General features: G+C 41.0%; 1 protein-coding gene across 1 annotated transcript; it reads right to left on the bottom strand.

The window, feature by feature from the left end:
• Nucleotides 1-273: 273 nt before the first annotated feature.
• Nucleotides 274-7031, bottom strand: LOC143034989 (uncharacterized). The gene is made up of 2 exons (XM_076201369.1): nt 3287-7031; nt 274-705 (listed from the first exon to the last, which is right to left on the bottom strand). Exon 1 carries the CDS (start codon nt 6875-6877, stop codon nt 3494-3496), a length of 3384 nt encoding a protein of 1127 aa, XP_076057484.1. The 5' UTR covers nt 6878-7031; the 3' UTR covers nt 274-705; nt 3287-3493.
• Between the last annotated feature and the right edge of the window lie 8645 nt (nt 7032-15676).

The following is a 15676-nucleotide window of genomic DNA, read 5'->3' as shown; positions in this document are numbered from 1 at the left end:
ATATATATATATATATATATAAATATATATATATATATATACATATATATATATATAATTTTGCCTGGAATGGTTTACAAATTTATAGTGTATTACAACTTTGTTTTGATGGAATAATAATTTTGTAAGAAGCTTCTGGAGCCACACAAGTGGCCTGAAAGACCCCCAGGTTTCCGACCACTTTCCTATGGGAAACAGGCAATTTTACTAATACTATTAAAGGATGGTAAGTTCATTCAGTCTCAAATTTTATGGGGGAATAATACTATAGTCTGAAATAAGAAATTATTTATTCATAAATACTTTATTAACTGTCATATTGCTTTTTTTACTCAAAACTTCATATATTGAAAACTATGTGAAAATGAAAGTCATGTACAGTACTATGAGGTAAATGATACTGTATATCAAATACAAGTAATACGTGAATGGACACTGATGTAAATGAATAATTGCAATCACATATAGAATGTTATTTTAGATGAGTAACAAGGGAATGTATTTAAAATTTTGATAGTTGTTTGAAACTCAAAACTTCCTAAATACATTCCAGGACATCACTATGACATTTGTTTATACTTGTCCTTCCAAGAATTTGTAGAGTAATGGCTTGTATGCTTGTCACATCCATTAGACGTCTTTTCCTTCCTACGGCTTGAATTAAAAGGATGTTTGACTCATTGAGCAGCATAGCAGAGTAGGTGCCTGAAAATGAGAATGCAGTAAGGAAATGCATCTATATATATATATATATACATACATACATATACTAAGGGCTTTTACCTCTTTACAAGGGAGGTAGCCAAAGTTGAAAGCATAAATCCACTCCCACCCATTTCATACTCACATACTCCACTCCCATTCACCACCCCTCCCTTTTTTCTTGACTCCTCCTGCATCTCACCCTCTACCCTGGGTCAGAAGCAATGCAGCAAGACACAGCACATCCACAGCAAGGCCGCTTCATTTAATTGGCGACCCACCCTCTTCGTCCCCTCATGCAGAAAAAGAGGAGATGGAGAAATCCCTTCGGGCTGCGTCAAAATATTATTCACATGTACTCCCTCAACCCCCACCACCACCATCCCCCACCAACTCCCTTCCAAGGGGCATCACAGCATCATCCATACACAACCATTTTCCACTCACCCCTATCATATCTTCTCTCTTCATATATATATATATATATATATATATATATATATACAGTCAAACCTTTGTTCTCAAACGTCTCTGAACTCAAACAAATCTGTTTTTTGAATGAAAAATTTGAGCTGGAAATACCTCTGTTTTTTTAACAATATTTTGGTTCTTGAACAACACTGACATGTGGGCACTGATGAAACGTAAACAGTTCTCTATTGACCGCAGAGCTGAATAGTTGCGCTGTGCCTTTGTTATCAATTTTATTGCATTCAGCATTTATTTTTCCTACATTAGCCTTCAGTCATGGCTCCAAAGAAAGCAAAAAGTGATACTGGTCAAGGAAGAAGAAAAGTTGTGAGAAAAACAATTGAAGTGAAGAAAGAAATGATCGCAAAACATGAAAATGGCATTTGTGTATCTGATCTTGCTGTGCAGCATGGTATGGCAAAGTTTACAATTTACTCTATTCTCAAGAATAAAGAAGTGATAAAGTTGGCTGATGTTGCAAAAGGAGTGACCGTCATTAGTAAACAAAGACCACAAATACTTGAGGAAGTGGAAAAGTTGTTGCTTGTTTATATAAATGAGAAACAGTTTCAGGTGATAGTATCTCTGAAGCATTTATATGTGAGAAAGCATTAGCAATTTACAATGATCTAGTAAAGAAAAGCCCTGGTACAAGTGATTTTGTATTTAAAGCAAGTCAAGGAGAGTTTGAAAAATTTAAGAAGAGAAGTGAAATTCAGTGTAGTTAGGTATGGTGAGGTGGCGAGTTCAAACCAGGAAATGGCGGAAAAAATTGTGGTTGAATTTGGTGACGTTATAAAGAAAGTTTTCTCCCCCAACAGGTATTTAATGATGATGAAACCGGATTATTCTGGAAAAAATTACCAATGAAAGACAGATTCACTCTTTTGTGCAAGTGGTGATTTCAAGGTCAAACCATTGCTAGTGTATCATTCTGATAATCCAAGACTTTTCAAAAGAAATAATGTTATGAAAAGTAAATTGCCTGTAATATGGCAAGCTAATACAAAGGCTTTGGTGACAAGACAATTTTTTACAGAATGGATTCATGAGGTTTTTGCCCGAAGTGTTAGAAAATACTTGCAAGAAGAAAAAAATTGCCACTAAAATGCCTTCTCGTGTTGGATAATGCTCCTGCTCACTCTCCAGGTTTGGAGGATGACTTAGTTGCCGAGTCTGATTTTATTAAGGTCAAATTCCTGACACTAACACAACACCCCAAATCCAACCTATGGATCAACAGGTCATAGCTAACTTTGAGAAACATTATGCTAAAGCCGTATTTCGTGTTTCCAATTTACTAATAACACTCAGTAAACTTTGAGAGAATTTTGGAAAGACCATTTCAATATCCTGAGTTGTGTTAATCTTATTGATAATGCATGGAACCAAGTGAGTACTAAAACCATGAATTTAGCATGGCAGAACCTTTGACCAGTGGGTAGCGAGCGAAGCGACCCGAATCAGCTGGGGAATCTGAAATGTGAAAAAATTTAGAAGCCATTTGAAGCTATTTGCAAAGGTATATTGAGGAAATGGTCAATGAATTAGATTGCAATGGCAAAAAATATATACACACACATATACAAGGCTCTTCCTGAAAAGTAGAATACAAATATGGCAAAAAATAAAACTGCCACTTCAAGTTTCTCCATTCCTCTTTCCCAGCATTGCGCTACAGCATCGTACGAGATCACCTCGACCAATCAGCATTCATTACCATCGTGACGCCATCGTACGATGCTCTAACTGAAACCAATTGCGCTCCAACACCGCCATGACGCTGTCATATGAATACTTACAGGTCCAGTTCTGCCTTTGGACAGTGTCAATTAAATCCGAAATACGTTCGATATATATTAAAAGGAGGGTAGGTTAAAAAAAAATCGAGCAAATAGTTCTCTGACGATGGGATGTTAAAGGGAGGGGGGCTTCAGTAGATATACTGTTAGATAAATGCTGACGTCAATGTATATTCATATCACCATATTTGTAGGATTTTTAATTACCTTATTGTGTAATATAGATATTGCATGAAATATTAATATCGTCTAATAAGTACTCATATTTTTCATAGATATTGGAGTAAAATATCAAGAAACTGAATACTCACAGTGGTATGCTGAAGGAGTGTTGACAAAGACAAAGTTTTTCGATAAACTGGTTTGATTTTTACACAGTGTACAGTACAATTCTTGTTTTGTATGTGTACTTATTTCCTTGTACATTCATATTACTTGGTTCTCTTTGCGTAGCATAGGCACATTTGATATCACAGTATTTGATTGTCACACAAGAACTTCCCGTACTACATGGCAAATCAGCTGGATTGTATTATAATTTCCCTCAAACCAGATGCAAGTTCGCCTTTCAAATAACTTTGTGCATTTTTGCTCAAATTACTCTCTTCAAAGATTACTTGAGAACATTCTGTGCACATCCGCCTGCATGCCTTTACTACCCATGGGACTGTGGGGTCACTGATACTTCGAAAATGAAACCAGAATAAGGACCCACGTGGCTGTAGGGCAGGGAACGACGGCAGAGAACACTCGTCAACCCACCCAGGATCACAGTCATGGCGCAGGTAAAGATACTTAAGATGGTGACACAGGCCCTTCTTGAGACTACTGGCGAGGTTCAGCAGGGCCTCCAGGCTCGAAATTCGAATGTTCACCTCGGTCAAGTGCGAAAAGAGGCGTAGGAGCATCGCCCCCTTCGGGCCCAAGTGTCCCCACAGCACTCTCAGGGACCGGGCCGATTGGAGCACTTCAAGGAGACCGTCGCACGTCGCAGAACCTTCCCAGGAGTAGTACTGGTCTTCGAGCTCCACGTGCACACGGATCGTCGCCCCAAAGTTTGTCAAAGCCCGGGCGATCCCTTTCATGCCGTTGTCATCCTCCCCACGAAAGACGACCATGCTGGGTTGGAAGGCCCCGTACCTCAAGAGCGACTCGAGTGAACGGTGGGTTTCAAATTCGAGAGACTCAAAAGACCACATGCGCTGCAGACACAAGAACTTGGCGACAGCCTGGACGGCGTCAGGGTTGAGGTTGGAGTGATTCAGGACTGACAGCCATGACTTGTAGTCTCTTGCGCTGACGCCGACTGTGCTGTTCAGCAATAGGACGATGTCTATAGCACGTTCCTTGGTCAGGGACTTGTTGAGTTCCAGGAAGCCACTCATGTGGAGCAGGACGTGATGACACCAGTCCGACTTCGCGGCAACCATGTTGTGTACGCTTTCTGGAAGACATCTACTGACTCTTTTTAATTTGTCAGCAAGAGTCCATTTATACTGCTGAACTATGTTACCCAGATAAAAACCTGCCAGGACCTCCGAAACTAATGGATGAATGAAGCTAACATTATGGTTTTCTGTATTTTCACTCAAAAGGAAGAAGGGTTTCATGGCTTCAAATAAATACGTTATATTTTCGTCGTGCAAGAATGTATTTGACGGAGTCTTTTCAGTCGCTACTTGCCAAGCACTTTGGAGAAGGAAATTCACCATCTTTTCTTTCGTCTTGAAGGACCTCTTGGAGTTTGACTTGTGCGCCTTCAGCTTTATGCAACAGAGGTTGAAAACGTGGAGTATGAGGTCCGTTAGCGACGACACTTGTCGCCACGATTCTGGAAATTTTAGGAAAGTGAAGATGAGGAATGCTATGGGAAGCGGATACATCAGGGTTGCCCCGACGTCTTTAAGGAAGAAAGTCTTGGCGTTTGTCCTGACCACCGTTGCCGTCTCTTCGTCCAGATTCTGGCTCATCACCTTTATGAATGACGTTAGCGACTTCCTGTCAAGCGGGCAAAGGTCGACAATGTTGTAATCAATTTCTCTACTGCGTAAGACTTTAGTAACTTCTTCTTCGGCCATCATTCTTATTGTAATTATGATTTTATTCATCCACAGATGCTGAAGAACATCGTCCAAGACAAGCAGAGCCCTACTAATGTTTCTTCCCACGTCGAGGATAAATAGAGTTTCCACTGACTCGGTCAGTGGTAACGCCATCTCCTCTTCTTTCATCGTAGTCGGAAGTACAACAGTCTTTAGGTGATCGTCCAAGGAGTCTGTGGCCATATTGTCGATGTCTATGTGTAAAACAAGACTCGTGTCCAACAACCCCGCCACGTCATTCGTTTCTGAAGTCCAGCTCTTGAGAAGAAACCTTCCTAGGCAAGTCTTGCCCGTTCCTCCTGGTCCTCTCACGAGAACCACGTAAGGGGAGTTCTCGTGCAAAGTAAGGATGTCTTCCAGTGGCACAGGCTTGTCTCCGGCCTTTAATGAGATTAGTGAACGAATTGGGTTGCAGATTGCCGTAGTACCGCAGACGATATAGCTGCAGGCGTCAACTGCCCCTGTGTTTATGTAGGAAGCGGACAGCTCTTCCTTGGCAGACACCACCAAGGAGCCTATCGAACTAGTGCTGGTCGTCCTTAGGACTTGGAGCGCTTCAGTCAGCTGTTCATGGGAGATCATCCCCATCTTGATTTTCTGGAAATTACTCTGAATGAAATCTGTGATTTTTGCGCTTTTGTCATTCAGGTTTTGGGTGAAACCTTTCAAGGTCGTTTCCTTCTTGCACTGAAACTCTGCCTCCGCGTGGCATCTCTTCTTTTCTTTGAGAAGCGCGCTGCTAATTTTATCGGCCTTTGTTATAGCCTTCGTCTTGTTACACACGAGATGCTTAAGTTGAAACTCCTCCTGTTTGGCCTCAACCAGCCTCGTCCTCTTCTGGGAGATCGTGTCCTGCGCTTCCTGGATCACTAATTTTGCACATTTAAAGTCCGTCGAAGCATCCAGCAAGAAAGATATAGACTTGTTGAGGTCCATGACGCTCTCTGTGAGTTCGTCCGACTGGGGTAGGATGTTGTTTGTTGACTCTTCGTACCCAGAGTCGGTAAACCGACGAGGTTGTTGTGGTGATTCGACCACGCTGCCACTTGCAGGTAGGCTCATGAACCTCTTACGATTTTGTTGGAGTTTGACAACGGCCCTCTTCTCTTTGATCTTCCCCAGCCGCTCCTGCCGAGAAGCCTCCAGAATTTCGATTTCCAGAACCAGGATCTCCTCCTTTAGAGCTTCCAGCGTCTCCTGCAGGGTGTTCTTGTCGTTGCTGATCTTCTCCAGCACTTGTCGCTGGTCATGGTAGATCTTCTCCTCCCGGAGGTAACGGTTGTGGGTGATTTTCCGCTCGATTTCTGATTGCGGGATGATGGCGTCGACAAGAGGTCGACAGTGGTCTCGCGTCAAGATGAGCATTCTGCAACACCTGCCGATCAACAGACGGCACTTCTCCTCCATCACAGAAGTCTCCATCTCTTGGAGGTGACAGGCGATGTGGATCTCCAAGTGAAGCCGCCTTGCAAGCTGCCTTAGCTGAAGCGGCAGCTGTGTGAACACTTTCGAGAGTACCTTCTCCATGAACGTCATGCTGACTGTACGACTGGACAAGTCCTCGACGTATAGGTATTCCGTTTCCTCTGCTGTGAAGAGGTCGAGCAAACTCTGTTTTTCCCATTGAAGGTGAGTGGTGCAGTATTCGAAAAGAGTCTTCTCCTTCGTGCGGCAGCTGTACACGAACCAAAGGCCCACGAAGACCTTTCTTAGGCATTCTTCCACCGCCCAGGAAGCCATGGAGTGATACACAGCGACATTGTACTCACGGCTAATAGGTTCAGTACCCGAAGCCTCCATACCCACAAGACTGGAATGATATCTCTCGGCACGACGATATCGTTGAATATTATTCTTTTCACCCACTTTGACATATGCATGCGATTCACCATGCTCAAGAAGAGAAAATCTCGCGGGACAGTTCCGCTGGTTGACAGCGTGTGCGCTGCATGACGCCGGACGCGCTACTGAGGCGCCACGAAACGTGAGGGTAGTCACACATCCTTGAAAGGAAGCAGGCCATCATTGCGCATGCGTTTCTAGGTATGAGAAAAAGAAAAATTACAAGAAATATTACTTCTGCGATTCTTGCATGCGCTTTATCTATACTTGGCCAGTAGGGTGTAGTTGGAAATAGATAAATAAATGAATGAATAAATAAGTAATGAATAGATTATGATGGTAAAATCGAAAGACGTAGACATGTGGATATAGAATGATAACCACTTCACTCCAAAAATCAAATCACGAATAAAATAATTCGACAAGAGTCTCTCTCCCACCATTTAACGAATATCAGGATCCTGCTCGGTCATGCATCAGCGTCGTTCACAAACGAAGCAAGATCAGCCTAAATCTCAGCACCCCCTCCCTTCCCCTCCCTTCCCCTCCCCCTCCCCTCCCCTCCCCTCCCCTCCCCTCCCTTCCCTTCCCCTCCCGTACCTCTTATCGCCTTAGCCTTCACCGCTAAACGTTTTGCCTTAATGTCCACACTTCCACCCTGAATCCTACATAATCATATTGGCTTTGTAGACCACACTCCACTCTCTGGTCCATAAAATCTGTTCGTGGATCATCCATCTTTTCATCCACTTCATATCTGCATCGGTAGTGGAAAAAATGGATAAGACGAAACCGAACTAAACCGCATAAGGATAAGCTCCTGTTCACACAAGCAGTTCCAACCGCGGCGGTTCAGTTACGACATAATTCGATGGAGGCATCCAGGTACAACCGTGCAATTTTTCCCTTGACTATGCAGTACCGCCGCGGTTTCCGCGCGGTTTAAACCGCTAGTGTGAACAAGGCCATAAAAACGATCCCACTATCACGTGTTCGGACCCTCTGAAGATAACCCATGATAGAAGCGCTGGTGAAGTACATTCCAAAACAGCAACAACAATCGTTGACGGTGATTCCATTCTTAGGGTTGTCAATCACAAGAAACGAACCTTGTTGAAGGAGAAGGGAACAAAGAACAACTAGAGTAAACGTGGTGGCACACTAGGCTAGCATGCTACTTGCTTTTGCTACTTCGTTTGAGTAGAAACATCTTGGGTTACAATATGCTAGACTTCCACAAGAACATCTCAACAATGTGTCAAACATGAGTATAGGTTGAACTTCTCTTCCTTTGTCGTTCATCTTTTCGCTGTAGGACGCAAGATTAGTAATTTGACATTTGGAAAAAAAAAAAAATCGCAAGCGAAGTCGCTTCTATCCAAACGAATTAGTTAAAAGCAAGTAGCATGCTAGCGGGAAATGCCTAGTGTACAGTCACCTTTTAAATCGACTGATTTCAGAACTTTGGGGAATGACTGTATGACATCATCGACTCATTTTAGCGACGCGTTCTTTAGCGTATTCTCGCTGATAACGATGTTAGCGAGTTTGTGGGTGTATATTTGTACCTTTACCAGATTATATTTATCTATTCGTAATCTACAGAAGTTTCGCTCGTGGAAAACCATATTTCGGGCCATATCAATTAAACTTTTTTTTTTTTTCTTCTTTCTCTCTCTCTCTTTCCTCTTTTAGGCACATCGTCTTTTTATATATTTTTTCCATTTCCTCGTATCGCTCTCCCTCCCCACCACACCTCAAAAAAATCCGAAATCTTTTGTCCACATTTTTTTATTTCTTTATTTATTTTTTATTTATCTATTTATTTATTTTATTCTAAACACAACCACGAATGTGCGTGCGTGTGTTTGTGTGTTCTGGGTGAGCGCTTGGATTCCATTTAATTCGATGTGAGCTCCCTCGCAACAGAAGTATTTCATATCCGCAGAGGCCTTGAAGGCCCAACGGGGATTTTTGTCTCTCTTATCTTTCGATAGGAATACCCACTTCCCGTGGAATCATCAAAGGGACACACACTCCGTCAGTCCCGCTCACGAAGTTTATGAGGAGGAGAATGAAAATTCAAATGTTATATGGTTATTTTGAAAGTGTATTATATTCATACATTCTCTCTCTTTCTCTCTCTCTCTCTCTTTCTCTCTCACGCACACACACAGAAACACACAAACATACACACACATAAACACACACACACATAGAGACACACGGACACACACAAACACACACACACACGCACGCAAACACATAAACGCACACAACACATAAACACACACACACACAGACACACATACACACACATATATACAGACACATACACACACACACAAACATACACACACACATAAACACACATACATATACAACACACACACACAACACACATACACACACATACACTTACAGACATACACAACACACATACACACACACACATACACAACACACATACACACACACATACACACACATATATACACAACACACATACACTTACACATACACACACACACATATATATATATATATATAAACACACACACACACTCGGTGGCGCGGTCGAAGAGTCCCCGACTGTCACTACGGCGGTCCTGGTTCGAATCCTGCCCAGGGCTGAAATAATTTCAATATCGCTACGCTTCGAGTCGTTACTCCAACTCTCGTGGGCGGGGAGTTGGGTGTGTGTGTGTGCGTGTAAGGTTACAGATTACCCATAGATCAGTCACACGAGCTCTGAGCTCTCCTCCGGGAGGGAAACAGATGTCGATCACAAGTCCAACACGTGATCCAAAGACCAAGGTCAATCACATACAGTACACACATGTACAAACACACACATGCAGGCACACACACGTACAAATACACACATACACACAATGTACAAACACACGCACATATGTACAAATACACATACACATATGTACAAATACACACACATGTACAAATACACACATGTACTAATACACACACATGTACAAATACACACACACAATGCTATCCCAGCGGTCCGAGCTCGAATCGCGCCCAGGGCTGAAATAATATCAGTATCGCTGAGTGCGGGTCATTACTCCAACTTGTGGGCGGGGAATTGGGCGTGTGTGTGCTTGTAAGGTCACAGCATTACCCATAGATCGGTCATACATGAGCTCTCACCCGGGAAGGTAGTAGCTGTCGATCACAAGTCCAACACGTGATCCAAGACCATGGTGAATTACACACACACACACACACACACACTTAGCCTTTACCCAGGGGGACAGTAACGTCTTGCAGTATTAGCAAAATCTTTGATCTTTGAGCGGGGCTCGAACATGGGCATCCTACGTGATAAATAAAGACGATAATCACTACACCAGCAAGTCCTAGCCCCAGAGGCAACCATTTTTGGTCAATTTTTTAGACCAAATATATATATAAAGCCACAGTTCGAGGGCCACTCAGGCCGAGGGAATGTGCACCAGTGGCGGAAATGAACAAATAAATAAATAAATAATAATAAGTCAACTTTGGCTGGTCCTCACGCCCACGCCCTTGGGCCCAGGTTCCTCTCGTCTACGTGGCCGTGCTCTGCGCACGACTCTCCCCTTGTGGGATAAGTTTGGGCCAAATTGTTAGCCTGGCGATTTTTGGCCAAATCCAATTTTTTTTTCTTTCTTTTTTGACCGATTGGGTCACCATCTCATCTCACCCATGAGTACTAATACTAGTGTGCTGGTGCTAGTGTACTAGTGCACTAAGACTAGTGTGCTTATGTACTAGTAACAGTGTAGCAGTATTAGTGTACTTGTACTAGTGTACTCATACTAGTATACTAATATTAGTGTACTAGCAATAGTGCACTACTACTAGTATACAGGTAATAGTTTACTAGTACTAGTGTATGTAGCTATGCTACTGTGAGAAGAGAAGGAGGTTTGAGATCGTCTCCTTTATTATTAAGGTATAACTGAACTGATTTTACATGCGACCAGGAGCCGATATATATACCGTGTGGGTCACCCGTGGTGCGTAATCACACAACTGCACTGGATTTGGTTAGGTCGGGTCAAGCATACTAAGGTATTAGTAGTGCTAGTGTACGAGTATTAGTATATTACTCTACTAGGGTACTATTGATATTATAGTAAACTAGTACTATTGTACTAGTATACCAGTACTAGTGTACTAGTAGTAATTTACTAGTACTAGTGTATTAGTACTACTGTAATAATACTAGTGTTTAGTACACGTGTACTCATGTACTATTACTAGTGTACTAGTGCTATTGTACTAGTATTTTTGTATTAGTGTACTAGTACTACTGTAGTTGTACTAGTGTGCTTGTATGTTATGACTACTGTGCTGGTGATAGTGTACTAATACACGTGTTATTTTGTACTAGTACATGTGTACTAGTGTACTAATACTAATGTACAAATACTCGTGTATTGTACTAGAGTACTCGTACTAGTGTACTAGTATCAGTATGATAGTGTACTATCAATCTAGTATACTGGTACTATTCTATTAGTAATAGTGTACTAATGTACAAGTACTAGAGCTAGTTCACTATATTACTAGTACTAATGCACTAGTGTACTGTTGTACTAGTAGTGTATTGATACTAGTATACTCATATTAGTGTACTATTTTACTAGTACTAGTACAATAATACTAGTGTTAGTACACGTGTACTAGTGTACTAGTAGTAGTGTAATAGTATTAGTATTACTGTACTTGTATACTAGTGCACTAGTACTAATGTATTATTATACTAGTACTAGTGTACTAATGTACGAGTACTAGAGTATTAGTGTTCTAGTACTAGTGTAATAGTGTACAAGTATTAGTGTATTAGTAATACTGTACAATTTTTCTAGTACTAGTGTACCAGTATATTTCAGTTTCTGAATTCTCTGTGATGTGTTTTATGTGCGAGGTGAGGTAGTATGTGCGTCAAATGTACAACAACAAAATATTTTATGATTTTTGTCATGTTGAAGAGAGTGTCCATTGTGATATCATTGAGTGTTTCTTAGATTCATGGATGTCGGGGGTATGCAGCGTTACTGAAGACATCTGAAGGAATGCAGAAATTCTGTTATTTTGGCCGTGTCGCTGGGTTGTTATTGTTAGATTGTTTTGGCATGTAAGCACTTTGATAGTGAGCTCCAGTTTATGGGTTGAGAGGTTGACTATCATTGACTCGTACAGTCGCACAGTGTAAATGTTCCACTGCCCTAAAGGTGTATCACAATGGGCTATTTTCCCTCCTACATCCTACCCCCAACCTCCATTTGAATAACTCGAATAGGACTTCGCTTACACAAATCTACACTTCTTAAAGAATATCTCAACAGCATATCTCACATTCTTATAAGCTTACAATCTCTTAGTTCGCCATTCAGCTTTCCTATATATGATGATAAGATAATTTGATATTTGGAGATTTGAAAAATGAAATATCGTAGCCTAGCCGAAGTCGTTTTCACTCAAATGAACTCTCAACTGTCGGCGCTGTTGTGAAGCCCGTGGAAGCCCAGTGTGATATCCCCCTTTAGCCTTCATATCCGGCAGGCAAAAATGAATAAATAAATAAATAAAAATAAATAAAATAAATAAATAAGTAAATAATGACCGGCGATGACGCTCAAAAACCCTGACCTGTGACCTAAAGCCGTATTCGTGGCCGCTACCTGTGACACCTGTAGGAAAAATGCTGCACCTCTTTTGCTGGTGTACGTACAAGAAATTCACACAGCCGATCATCATCATTTTTTTTTTTTTTTTTTTTCCAATTCATGCGTGGAGTCGTCATTTACATCCATAGGCATTACGCAACACCAGGAAGCAAAAATAAATAAATGAATAAATAAATTAATAAAAAATAAATAAATAAATTTAAAAAAAAGTTTGAACACGACTGTAATCGTTGGAACGATTTATGAGCTCATGAATTTATGCATAAACTCGCAAGGACACACTTGGCAGCCCTTTAACGTAGGAGCTTAGCAGGTGTCGGACGCTCCTGATTGATAGTGTTTTCGCTTTTCTCTTTGGCAAGTGTCCGACGCATGACATCCCGACAGACGAAATCAATCTGCAATCACATAGGAATGGAGGGTAACCTTCACTCAAAGAAAGCTGATCAATCTCAACTTCTACTGTAGTAGTAGGTTACTACAGTTGGTGAAGGTACTTGTCAGTGAGAGAATCGAAAAGATTTAGTAAACTCCAGTTCTCTCAGGATTTGTTTGTTAGAATTAAAATGCCTGGTACAGGTGATTTCAGCCGATGTCTCGGCTGTCGAACATAATTCTTTGTCAGTGCCCGTACCCCCGTCCAATACAAATAATACAAATACAATGCAAACATATGAAAAGGATTAGTGATTCAAACCTTTTTGAGAATTTATTAGATATATTCAATTACTGAACTAAGGTACATTTCTATTTCGAATTAGAAATGTCAGTAGGACACAATGAATGCACATTATGCTTTCTCATGGTAAATATAGTGTCATTACACTGGCTATCACGTCTCGTTCCCCCATCTAATATAAATATAATGCAAACATACGAAAAGGATTAGTGATACAAACCTTGCTGAGAGATTATTATATACAATTACTGAACAAAGGTACTTTTTTTATTTCGAATTAGAAATGTCAATTGGTAGGATACAAGACATTCACATTATGCTTTCTCATGGTTAATATATAGTACAATAGCACTGGCTATCATGTCTCATACCCCCAGGTTTAAAGTTTCGTACCCTTTTAGGGGTACCCCAGGATAAGAACCATTGATTTAGGAGCACTGCGAATAATTTTGTTCCTCCGGTCTGCTGTCTGCCCTAAATCTCTTCTTCGCCATCTTTGTATCTCAATGTCTTTGGCGTCTGGCACCGGAACTCGCCGTTAAGCGTTCAAATCAATGTCGTGTTCCTTATGTTGATCCAGATTTTGCTCAGTTGTAACAATGCTGGAAAATCCGACTGTCACTTCCTTGTAGTGTGCTTCCACGGGCTTCACCAGGGCCAACCGTTGAGAGTTCGTTTGCGTACATGAAGAATCGTCACCCCCAGACGTCGACAGGGTGACAATTCTTCATGTGGGCTATCCTAGGGTGACAATTCTTCATGTGGGCTCTCCTAGGGTGATAATTCTTCATGTGGGCTCTCCTAGGGTGACAATTCTTCATGTGGGCCATCCTGGGTTTACGATTCTTCGTTGTATAAGTTGATGACAATAATCAAAATTTTCATTTAACCTAACCTAACGTAACCTAACCTAATCTAATCTTTATTCCACTGTTGATATTCGGCGTATAGGGTGATAGTTCTTCAGGTTGGATCTCATGGGGTGACGATTCTTCATATGGGCGTTATGGGGTGACAATTCTTCATGTGACCCCAATATTTTATTTTTCAAATCTCCCAATATAATATTCTCTTTCCGCCTTATATAGCAAAGCTGAACGATGAACTTAACCTGAATGATGATTTGTAAACCTATACGAATGTTAGACATACTTTTGAAATGTTCTTAACGAAGCCTAGATTTCTGTAAGCCAATTCATATTCTAGTTATTCAATTGGAAGGTGGAGGTAGAATGTGGGAGAAAAAATAGCTCAATGCGGTGAAGCTACGAACTAGAATGTGCTCAGCAAGCTAGTAGTGGAGACATTTTTTCCTTGCAACACCCAAGGAGCAATGGTTACACAACGAATTAAAAGTATAACATTGCTTATGGTAAACAGCACCATTTTTTATTATTCTTATTCATTTATTTGTTTATTTCTGGCTCGACACTTTTTTTTTTTGTCACTCTTTGAAACATGTCGATTTGTTAATGGTAAATTGGTACTCAGGGAAAAATTCACCAAGTCAGAGTAGAGGGAACCGTCTATGAAAATACAAAAACAAGCTAAAGTAGAGAATGAAATTGTCCAGTCTATTTTATTTTGGGAAGATTGGAATATTTTGGTAACCAGTTAGGACCAGGGAAAAGTTATGTGTTACAAATTTGTTGATATTTAACTCGAGCAATCAATATGCTACAAGAGAAATGGCTTGGGTGGAGTGTACATACGTGGCTGTGAGGAGAAATTTTGATGAGGCACCTCGAAATATTAGTATCAAAATTGGAATATATAGGACCTAGAGGGAGTCCACTGAAATAGGTGACGACATCCTAAAGTGTCCTACGCTTTGGATGGCGAGACCACATCATCTCATTGAAATTGCGTGAGGAACAGATGCAAAAGGTCAGGGAGATTACCTCTATGAAGGACTCTGATATAACAGATCAGATTGACAACAGGAAGAATGGCGCGCTAACAGCTCAGATTGACAATCAGGGAGATTACCTCTATGATTCTAATGAAGGACTCGGATATAACAGATCAGATTGACAACAGGAAGAATGGCGCGCTAACAGATCAGATTGACAACATACAGTATACGAGTATAGATTAGGTCGGTACAAGAGGAATAGCGCGCGTCTGATGAAAATAAATTTCAAGTCGGGAGCCATAGCAAACAAATAGGAAAGTCCTTGGAGTTAGCGCAAGAGGAAAAGTTACAAAAATATTTGGATTAGGAAAGATACAAATGACGAGGAACGTGCAAAGACACGCAAGCTGTTAGAGGGAACCAAAGCCAAAAATTTAAATGAGAACGAAAGAAGAAAGAAAAGCCTTTTTATTTTAACTGTCAATCAGAATGTGAGGAAATTGTTTCTTAAACAAATAAGTAAA

This window comes from Oratosquilla oratoria, chromosome 18 (genome assembly GCF_046742065.1).
Source record: "Oratosquilla oratoria isolate Oo_2021 chromosome 18, ASM4674206v1, whole genome shotgun sequence".
In the NCBI taxonomy this organism is placed as follows: Eukaryota; Metazoa; Arthropoda; class Malacostraca; order Stomatopoda; family Squillidae; genus Oratosquilla; species Oratosquilla oratoria.
Note: the sequence above shows the minus strand (reverse complement) of the source record. Positions and strands in the feature narration are given on the sequence as shown.

Coding starts and splice junctions, on each gene's coding strand:
- LOC143034989 (XM_076201369.1), bottom strand. CDS start 6,877: ATGGAGGCTTCGGGTACTGAACCTATTAGCCGTGAGTACAATGTCGCT.